Source organism: Salmo salar, chromosome 28 (genome assembly GCF_965601325.2).
Source record: "Salmo salar chromosome 28, fSalSal1, whole genome shotgun sequence".
NCBI classification, from domain to species: Eukaryota; Metazoa; Chordata; class Actinopteri; order Salmoniformes; family Salmonidae; genus Salmo; species Salmo salar.
The window spans coordinates 22124809-22136209 of NC_138318.1; the positions used below are offsets into that span (position 1 = coordinate 22124809).

Here is an 11401-nt window from a genome sequence, read left to right on the forward strand (position 1 = left end):
TAACCAAAGCCATGAAAATGTTTAAATGGACCCATCATCCATGTCTTGCCCACACAATCAACCTGATTGTAAGAGATGCTCTGAAGTTGATGAAGGCCACTGTGGACAAAGTGAAAGCAGCTGTGGAATACTTCCACAGGAGCAGAGTAGGTGCTGAAAAACTAAAGTCTACACAACACCAGATGGGGATGCCTGATCAGAGGCCTAAACAAGACTGCACTACAAGGTGGAATTAAACATTTTATATGTTTAAGCGGTTTCTTGAGTCAAAGGATGCCATCTCTACCTTGGCCATTGTTAATGCACCTGTTGATGCTCTGACCCAAGAGGAATGGGAGGTGGTGGAGGAGGTGTGCAGAGTCCAGGAACCCTTTGAGCAGGTCACTGTGGAGATCAGTGGAGAGAGGTACAGTAAGCAGTTATTACTACATCATTATTTAATACAGTATTATATATGTATATGAGCAGTAGATGAGAATGTAGTGTCAGTAGACAAAACATGAACCTGAACTAATAAGTTACTGTTCTCTCTTTTCAGCTATGTGACAGCCTCAAAAATCATACTCCTGTGTAAGGGTCTGCAGCGAAACACAGCCAGCCACCAGAGAGAAGCAAATGTAACCACAAGGCATGTGACAGAGTTAATGGACACCCTTTGTTCATCAATGGACAGAAAGTTCCACAGAATGGAATATAATCACGTGCTATCAGAAACCGCTGCACTTGACCCCAGGTTTAAGAAGTTAGCCTTCAGTGATGCCAGAGCGATTGATGAGGCTCTTCAAAGAATAACCTCAGCAGCAGGGAGGGACAGCCCCAGCAGTCAACTGGCTCAGGCACCAGGGAACAGGAAGAAGAGGGATCAGATGGAGCAGAAGCACCAGCAGTAGTGCCACAAACGTCTGCTGTTTGACGAGAGAGCAACTGGTGATGCAGCACGAAGGAATCCCTCAGCAGATGCCATAATGGAGGTCCGGTCCTATTTGGAGGAGCCCCTCCTCCAAAGATCTGCAGATCCTCTGAGCTGGTGGAAGAACAAGGCCTCTGTCTACCCACGGCTTACTAAAGTCATGACAGGGAGACTCTGCATAGTGGCCACATCCGTTCCCTCTGAGAGGGACTTCTCGAAAACAGGACAAATAATTACTGAGAGAAGAAACCGCATCAGCCCCTCAAAAGTGAGGCAGCTTGCATTTCTGAATGCAAATCTCTCATAAAAGCAACATATGGTCAACATTGCTGTGTGCTGCTGGTTATAACATGACAATAAAGAAGAGAGAGAAAAGAGGGACCAGTTTAATGTTTTAAGTGGAGTGCTGCAGTTGGTCTAGGGTTTCTGGGATAATGGTGTTAATGTGAGCCATGACCAGCCTTTCAAAGCACTTCAGGCTACAGACGTGAGTGCTACGGGTTGGTAGTCATTTAGGCAAGTTACCTTAGTGTTCTTGGACACAGGGACTATGGTGGTCTGCTTAAAACATGTTGGTATTACAGACTCGGTCAGGGACAGTGTGAAAATATCAGTGAAGACACTTGTCAGTGGGTCAGCGCATGCTCGGAGTACACGTCCTAGAAATCCACCTGGCCCTGCGGCCTTGTGAATGTTGACCTGTTTAAAGACCTTACTCACATCGATTACGGAGAGCGTGATCACGCAGTCGTCCGGAACAGCTGATTCTCTCGTGCATGCTTCAGTGTTGCTTGCCTCGAAGCGAGCATAGAAATTATTTAGCTCGTCTGGTAGGCTTGTGTTATTGGGCAGCTCGTGGCTGTGCTTCGTTTTGTAGTCTGTAATAGTTTGCAAGCCATGCCATATCCGTCGAGCATCGGAGCCGGTGTAGTAGGATTCAATCTTAGTCCTGTATTGACGCTTTGCCTGTTTGATGGTTCGTCGGAGGGCATAGCGGGATTTCTTATAAGCTTCCGGGTTAGAGTCCCGCCCCTTGAAAGCCACAGCTCTACCCTTTAGCTCAGTGTGGATGTTGCCTGTAATCTATGGCTTCTGGTTGGGGTATGTACGTACGGTCACTGTGGGGATGATGTCATCAATGCACTTATTGATGAAGCCAGTGTCTGATGTGGTGTACTCCTCAATGTCATCAGAAGAATCCCTGAACCTATTCCAGTCTGTGCTAGCAAAACAGTCCTGTAGCTTAGCATCTGCGTCATCTGACCACTTCCGCATTGAGCGAGTCACTGGTACTTCCTGCTTTAGTTTTTGTTTGTAAGCAAGAATCAGGAGGATAGAGTTATGGTCAGATTTGCCAAATGGAGGGCGAGGGAGAGCTTTGTACATATCTCTGTGTGTGGAGTAAAGGTGGTCTAGAGTGTTTTTACCCTCTGGTTGCACATGTAACAAGCTGGTAGAAATGAGGTAAAACGGATTTAAGTTTTCCTGCATTAAAGTCCCTCGGCCACTAGGAGCGCCTCCTCTGGATGAGTATTTTCTTGTTTGCTTATGGCCTTATACATCTCGTTGAGTGCCATCTTAGTGCCAGCAGCAATTTGTGGTGGTAAATAGACAGCTATGAAAAATAGCTGTTGGTAAATAATGTGGTCTACATTTTATCATGAGATACTCTACCTCAGGCGAGCAAAACCTTGAGACTTCCTTAATATTAGATTTCGTGCACCAGCTGTTATTTACAAATAGACACCCCTTGTCTTACCGGAGGCAGCTGTTCTATCTTGCCAATGGACCGAAATCTAAGCCAGCTACAGCTGAAGTCGGAGGTTTATATACACCTTAGACAAATACATTTAAACTCAGTTTTTCACAATTCCTGACATTTAATCCTAGTAAAAACTCGTTGCCTTAGGTCAGCTAGGATCACCACTTTATTTTAAGAATGTGAAATGTCAGAATAATAGTAGAAAGAATTATTTATTTCAGCTTGTATTTCTTTCATCACATTCCCAGTGGGTCAGAAGTTTACATACACTGAATTAGTATTTGGTAGCATTGCCTTGAAATTGTTTAACTTGGGTCAAATGTTTCTGGTAGCCTTCCACAAGCTTCCCACAGTAAGTTGGGTGAATTTTGGCACTTTCCTCCTGACAGAGCTGGTGTAACTGAGTCAGGTTTGTAGGCCTCCTTGCTCGCATGCGCTTTTTCAGTTCTGCCCACAAATTTTCTATAGGATTGAGGTCAGGGCTTTGTGATGGCTCCAATACCTTGACTTTGTTGTCCTTAATCCATTTTCCCATAACTTTGGAAGTACGCTTGGGGTCATTGTCATAGTCCGTGTATGTAGGTGGCAGGGAAGTCAGGCGCAGGAGAAAACAGAGTGGTTTAAAAATGGAATATTTATTTCCAAAACCAACGTAGAAAAAGAATCCGGGTAAAACAATAACCCGTCGCACACCGATACCGAAACAACACGTACATAACAAACAAACAATCACCGACAGAGAAATGAGGGGAAGCAGAGGGTTAAATACACAACATATAATTACTGGGATATGAAACAGGTGTGTAAAGAGACCAGACAAAACCAATGGAAAATGAAAAACTGATCAATGGTGGCTAGAAGGCCGGTGACGTCGGTCGCCGAACACCACCCGAACAAGGAGGGGCATCAACTTCAGTAGAAGTCGTGACAGTCATTGTCCGTTTGGAAGACCCATTTGCGACCAAGCTTTAACTTCCTGACTGATGTCTTGAGATGTTGCTTCAATATATCCACATAATTTTCCTTCCTCATGATGCCATCTATTTTGTGAAGTGCACCAGTCCTTCTTGCAGCAAAGCACCCCCACAACATGATGCTCCCACCCCCGTGGTTCACGGTTGGGATTGTGTTCTTCGGCTTGCAAGCCTCCCCCTTTTTCCTCCAAACATAACGATGGTCATTATGGCCAAACAGTTCTATATTTGTTTCATCAGACCAGAGGACATTTCTCCAAAAAGTACAATCTTTGTCCCCATGTGCAGTTGCAAACCGTAGTCTGTCTTTTTTATGGCGGTTTTGGAACAGTGGCTTCTTCCTTGCTGAGCGGCCTTTCAGGTTATGTCGATATAGGACTCGTTTTACTGTGGATATATATACTTTTGTGCCTGTTTCCTCCAGCATCTTCACAAGGTCCTGTGCTGTTGTTCTGGGATTGATTTGCACTTTTCGCACCAAAGTACGTTCATCTCTAGGAGACAGAACACGTCTCCTTCCTGAGTGGTATGACAGCTGTGTGGTCTCATGGTGTTTATACTTGCGTACTATTGTTTGTACAGATGAACGTGGTACCTTCAGGCGTTTGGAAATTGCTCCCAAGGATGAACCAGACTTGTTGAGGTCTACAATTTTTTTCTGAGGTCTTGGCTGATTTCTTTTGATTTCCCCATGATGTCAAGCAAAGAGGCACTGAGTCAGAAGGTAGTCCTTGAAATACATGTGCAGGTACACCTCCAATTGACTCAAATGATATAATGACGTACTGTTCTGGAATTTTCCAAGCTGTTTAAAGGGGCAGTGAACTTAGTGTATGTAAACTTCTGACCCACTGGAATTGTGATACAGTGAATTATAAGTGAAATAATCTGTCTGTAAACAATTGTTGGAAAAATTACTTGTGTCATGCACGAAGTAGATGTCCTAACCGACTTGCCAAAACTATAGTTTTGTGGTTGAAAAACAGTTGAAAAGTGGTTGAAAAATGAGTTTTAATGACTCCAACCTAAGTATGTGTAAACTCCCGACTTCAACTGTAGGTAGGAAGATTTGGAAATGTGGAGATAATGTAGACCAAGATTGACAACACACTCCAGCACAGTAGGTGGCAGCATGCACCTTTCATGTTTGTTTGCGGACCGCCATTATATCATAGAAGAATAAGTACACTAGATCCGGTCCAACTAGATTGAAGAAAGCTTCAATTCCAGTCTGTTTGTGCTATCTTGCCAAACGTGTACGGCTTGACAATGATAGCAATGGCGCACAAAGAGATCTGAGACCAGGCTAGCACTGTGTCAATATTAAAGATGATCTATTATATTGACATTATAGTCTAGTGACCGCTCTAACAATGGAAATACATGTCCTTAAAGATGGATGGTAGGTGGGAGGGGCCATTCTAGCCAGTGAGAGGGCAGATACGCGTGTGAACAACAGGCACAACTCCAATTACATTTTTTTAATATAACATTTATTTAACTGACCGATACAATGTATTTTTTTTTTTTTTTTACGAAGTTGCGGAAAGGCGACGTGCGTCCACTTATATCAGTGCAATCGTAACAACCTAACCATTACTAAACGTCTATTCTATCAAATAAGCAATTTAATTTTTTGTTGACAAAATTAGACACTCATTGACCATACACAAAAAAACAAGCAGTAATAGCGCAAACAAGTGCACATATTTTCTTCAGAAAATCTAAATAATGCAAAAGTAACCAGATTTGTCTATTTTACAAGTAAAAATGATATTTCAATATAACTAGACATGCAATAATAATGCAATTATATTTAACTATATTATTGATAATCGATTGTTTTATGTTGATTGATGAAGCTTTTATTTTGAAAAAGCGTTCTACGGGAAGTGAGAAGGAAAATCCAGTAGGATTCACGGCTATTAGGGATTTTTCTTCAATTAATTTCGAAGCTGCAGTGCCTCAAGAAAAACAATAGGATATTGCTAGCAAATACAACACAACCATTGCCATGTCTGAGACATACGGTAAGAAATCTTGACTAGTCAGGTTGTGTTACACAATAGATAGCCAAAGGCGATGGAGCAGGTGTATTGTAATGCCATCAAAACAAATAGCCTATGTGCTATGCTTTCTCGTTGTTGGGTGTATAGCTAGCTAACATTAGCTAGCTTGCTAACTTTAGTTTCGCTAGATAGCTTGCATCTCCGTCAAATGTCATCATTAATTGGTTTCTTAACTAGCTATCTAGATAACCATCGGAATGTCAGACAACTAACAAAGTTAGCTAGCTAAATGTCGACGCAAATGTAACGTTATGCATGAAGCAATAAAATAGCTTATGTTCTGCTAGTATTGCGCCTGTTACTTAAGTTACGTTATCCAGCTTTCTATCCAACTAGCCTAAGATTACGCATTCTCTAATGATTAAAATGAACTTTGTTTGTTTTTCCTCTGCTAGATTTCCTGTTCAAATTCCTAGTGATTGGGAATGCAGGAACTGGAAAATCATGTCTTCTTCACCAGTTTATTGAGAAGAGATGTAAGTTATGTTCAATTGATTGTCTTGACATGTATTTTCTATCTAGCTATGACTTGTAGTTTATTTTAGGGACAGGCTACAATTTATGATTAACTTAACTTTGAATACATTAATAGGGATTGTTGTGATCTAGCTATGTGTTGTGGAATTATTTCATTTAAATCACAGTCAAAGACGATTCGAATCACACCATCGGAGTTGAGTTTGGCTCAAAGATAATCAACGTGGTAAACAAATATGTCAAACTCCAAATCTGGGACACTGCGGGACAAGAGAGATTCAGGTACTGTACATTATGTGAGTGCATTTCACATACTTACTCCTACTGTGGCAGGGCATTAGACATTTTTCTCAAACCAGCTTGGTCTGTTTCATGCGTGCCCATCTCCAGCTGATCATTAGAGAACTTGTGCCAGATCCTTAGAACAGCAAGTAAAATGAATCATGGCCAGCCGTTGTGGGGGAGTTTAATAATGCATAGCGCATCTAAAATTCTGAAACACTACTACTGCTCCCAAGTGACGCGTCTGTCTGGGGCACTGCATCTCAGTGCTTGAGGCGTCACTACAGCCACCCAAGTTTGGAGCCAGGCAGTGTCACAACCGGCTCTGATTGGGAGTCCCATAGGGCGGTGCACAATTGGCCCAGCGTCATCCGGGTTTGGCGGGTGTAGGCCGTCATTGTAATTAATCATTTGTTCTTAACTGACTTGCCTAGTTAAATAAAGGTTACTGAGCACCTTGAGCATTTTGTTTTGCACATTGACCAACTCCTTATTCAGCTTTGATGGCACTAAATGCTGTTATGTATAGCTAACTATAGATGGAGATGGAGAATGTCACATTTGAGAATGTCAATTTAATAAATGTAATTAGGATGTGTATGTAACAGTGTAGGTTCCGTCCCTCTCTTCGCCCCAACCTGGGCTCGAACCAGGGACCCTTGCACACATCAACAACTGGCGCTAACTAGCCATTTCACATCGGTTACATGTAGAATGTTTATTTATGCCCTTACGTATTTTCAACTGATGTTACAATCGCTTTCCTCTCCCAGGTCTGTTACACGGAGTTACTACAGAGGTGCTGCTGGAGCCCTGCTTGTATATGACATCACCAGGTAGGCTAAATTACCTACTCATAGGTGATCAAGAGAGTTGAGGAGAAATAATCCTTGCCTCATTATGGGTGGACCTTCAAGGGGCATGTTGTTTTAATAAAACACAAATGTTTCTAAAAAGACAAATGTTCAATGTCGTACGTTTCAAAGGGACCTAGATATGATTTGACTCATTGGTTGCACAGTGGCTCCCGATTGACTGTTTTGGAAAACACTGCTCTAACCTTCCGAAAGCCTACTGTGATTTTAGTGAACAGAACCACCAAGTCTGATTTGTGTGTCTACACTGCTCTCGCTCCATTGACCTGATCATCCTCAGCCGGGAAACCTACAACGCCCTGACCAACTGGCTGACAGACGCCAGGATGCTGGCCAGCCAAAATATTGTCATCATCCTGTGTGGTAACAAGAAGGACTTGGACGCAGACCGGGAGGTCACCTTCCTGGAGGCGTCTCGCTTTGCTCAGGAAAATGGTGCGTTTAGTATGAATGATGATCCCTTTACAGCTGAATTCCAAACTGCTCACTGTGTAAAGCGTCTTAGACTGGGAGTGCAGATCTAGGAGCAGATCCTCTATGTAGTCTTATTAATTTTGTTCAAAAAAGGCAAAACTGATCAAAGATCAGCACTCCCACTCTGAGAAGCTTGATGTATTCGGACCCAAATCTACCCCCTACCCTCTGATGCAGACCTGAAATCCTAAATTCTGATTGTTGCACTGTGAATACTCCACTAGAGGTCACTGTAGGACAACTCACTGGTGTGAACTATTGCCCACAAAACTGTTGCAATTCATGTCCTCCACAGCTAAATGCTGACTAATTCTCTTGTGTTCAAATGTTACCAACATTGAGGATAAACATTGTTATTATTGTGTCCTGCTGTCTTGTCTGTTTTAGAGCTTATGTTTTTGGAGACAAGTGCTCTGACAGGGGAGAATGTAGAGGAGGCCTTTGTGCAGTGTGCCAGGAAAATCCTCAACAAGATAGAGTCAGGTATCTCTGCATTCAGTATCTTCTCACCTTATCCAACAGCAATGAAATCGTAGTTTACCAGCTGAACTCTGTTTCAGCTCAGGGGCTTATCCCTCCCTCCATCTCATTCTTTTCTCTCTCTCTATTGCTCTCTCTCTCTCTCTCTCTCTCTCTCTCTCTCTCTCTCTCTGTGTTCTCTTCCAGGAGAGTTGGACCCGGAGAGGATGGGATCAGGGATCCAGTACGGAGACGCCGCGCTGCGCCAGCTGCGCTCCCCTCGCAGGGGACAGGCCGAGAGCGCCCAGGAATGTGGCTGTTAGTGAACACGCTCAGTATGCCCAGGACCAAGGTGAGACTCCTCCCCCTCACTGCTGCCTACTGCATAGGATTCTGCTCTGTGACTTACTAGTGTGATAACACAAGAGTAACTCAATTAATAGCTCAGTTCAGTGACATCCAAAATGCTCCCCCTCAAAATAGCAGGCAGAAATACAGTTGTAGATGGTGCTTTTCACATTCACATGTTATGTAAGAGGCCATTCAAAAGTCCTCTCTATTTTACAGTTGACTGTGTTGCATTGCATGGAGCAGTTAAAGCATTCATGTGCTTCTACACCTGCATTGCTTGCTGTTTGGGGTTTTAGGCTGGGTTTCTGTACAGAACTTTGTGACATCAGCTGATGTAAGAAGGGCTATATAAATACATTTGATTTGATTCATTTGTCATTTTGAGAAGAACCAAATGCTGAAACATGACTAGTTTTATCAGCATTATTGGAGTCAGGATCATCACATGCCCCCTCGGCGATGGGGAGTTCAAGCCCTGGCTGGGCTGACTGTCTGTGCCCTTAACTACTTTCCGTACCCCTCTCAAATGTTGGTACTTACATATGTCCTGTCAAAACAAACAATCAGAACTAAAATAAAAGATAATCACAATGCTGATCCATGTTCTTCTCAAATGGTTTCCCTGAAGGGGTTTGTAATGATTACTTTTCTATTGCTGCAAGGTGATCTCTGATGCTACTTTCACTAGTATCATCATACTGAATTCAGGGTAAAGTTAATGCCTGTGTCCCACATGTAACTCCCTAAGTCCTGAGTTTTATTCTGTCGTACTGTATCTCCGCCTTGGGTGGGTGGGTGTGTGTGTGTGGTTGGATAGGATCCAGAGGGCTATTTTTAGGGATCTCACAGAGAGGAAGGAGCCATCTATGCCTATTTCTGTCCACCAGCTCCCAAGTGCCTGATGTGTCGATGATACAGAAAACCATAGCCACCCAAAATGACTCAGCCTCTTTTGTGAAGGAAGAACCTAAAAGGGGCTCAACAGTTTGAGAATGGTCGAATGACCCTGCTTAGAAGCTGTCTGGATGTGGCTCCACACAACTGTTGTCAATACAGTTTTCTATCTGGGCAGATCCATTAATTTGTAAATTACAGTGTAAAGTTGAGTACATGCCAAATATTGCCAGCACGCAATTGTAACAAAATGTAACTATTAACCTCACGTTGACACAGGTTTCTTAGCTAAAGGGGCTAATTTACAACATCCCCACACATTTCTGTGTGTGTATGGTTTCAAACCTCTCTCTGTCCTTGTTTTCAGGCAGGTTGGTGAAGACTTCGAGGAAAGATGAGATGTAGGGAACATGATACAGGGCTCGTAATGGTGGAGCGACTCTTTGACCTTCTAACTTCCCAACTTCTGGATGTTCCGTCAGAGACCCACAGAGTGTCCTGGATTCCTGGCCCTACTCTGGACTCCTGCGCTTGTTCCTAGGCCCCTCAGACACAGGCAGAGAGTCCTGTTTCATCTTACTCAAGCCCTTTAATCATCTCGGCTGTATTCATAAAGTGTCTGAGTAGGAGTGCTGATATGATTTGTTTTTCATTTTAGATAATAATGAACAAGATAACAGGGAACCCAAATCCTAGATCAGCACACTAATTCTGAGATGCTATATGATAATGAGACCTGACATCTTACTTTCACCCCTGTACTTCTGCCCTATGCTACCCATAGTATATTGCATTATGTACAGTATTATCTGTATAAAGAACACATCATATAGTCCCTCAAAGCAGTGGTTCCCAAACTGTGGGGCGCGCCCCTGTCGGAAGGGGAGTTGCAGCGATGGGACAAGACTGTGACTACCAATTGGATATCACGAAAATTGGGGGGGAAAAATGTCCAGATCAACTAGCCCATGTCAGATCAACTAGCCCAAGTTTTTTTAGCCCATTGATTTTGTTGTAATGTTTGAGTCACTCAGATATCACATGAACACACAAGACATGGCGGAATGTGTAGAATTGCAGGAAATTAGCTTTAAAACTGCCAACAAGGGATGTGAACAGTTTCTGTCATGGACAGTGCTTGTGCCCATAGAAATAGACGTGGCGTGCCAGGGGGCACTTTGGATGTTCCCCAGTGAGGGGAGGGGGAGGGGGGCTCAGTGAGTTTGGGGACCACTGCCTCAAAGCATATTTTATGGACTGAATATCAGAGAATTTTATTATTAGCTGAATCTATCAATTATGTCATGTTATGGTGAGAATGATCAATCAGCGCTGTCTCACGCCTGCTGGTTTCATTGACCCGTTGTTTGGGTTGTTCTTTGTGTTGGTATTATTAGTTGTTTTTCCCCCCTAATTGTTATGAGTCATGCTTTTTTAATTTATTCTCAATAATATAGACGTTGTTTTTATAATAAAGTATTAAAAATTGATGTTTGTATATTGTTCTAAGGTGATTCCTCTTTGTTATCTTTATTATTTAAGTGTGTAATATCCATTTAGAATACTTGGTAACATTTCATGTTAAATTGTTGTTATACCTATAGTAACCTAATAATTATTCATAGTTGTGCAATCGTATATTTATGGAGTTGTGTAGGTTTTGTTATTACACAGGTGGATAAGCTGGCTCACAAGCTGGCTGCACGGTGAGCTACTTCCCTTTTGACACCTTGCACCAAAGTTAATATGATTGACGACAGTCATTTAATTCATTGACCATTTTCCTAATGCAGATCAGTGCACTCTGACTGTGTTTAGAAAGGCAGCCAATTCTGATATTTTTCTGAAAAAGATCTGATGTGATTGGTCAAAAG

General features: G+C 42.6%; 1 protein-coding gene across 2 annotated transcripts; it reads left to right on the forward strand.

The window, feature by feature from the left end:
* Positions 1–5515: 5515 nt before the first annotated feature.
* LOC106589656 (ras-related protein Rab-4A) lies at positions 5516–10397 on the forward strand. 2 transcript variants are annotated; one of them, XM_014179897.3, is made up of 8 exons: positions 5516–5676; positions 6111–6191; positions 6360–6474; positions 7248–7310; positions 7630–7784; positions 8211–8306; positions 8490–8634; positions 9895–10397. In XM_014179897.3, the coding sequence occupies exons 1-7, from the start codon at positions 5661–5663 to the stop codon at positions 8603–8605; spliced, it is 642 nt and encodes a 213-aa protein (XP_014035372.1). In that variant the 5' UTR covers positions 5516–5660; the 3' UTR covers positions 8606–8634; positions 9895–10397. The 2 variants fall into 2 exon arrangements, with proteins under 2 accessions (XP_014035372.1, XP_014035373.1); XM_014179898.3 differs by having other exon boundaries at positions 8493–8634; positions 9895–10127.
* The last annotated feature ends 1004 nt before the right edge of the window (positions 10398–11401 follow it).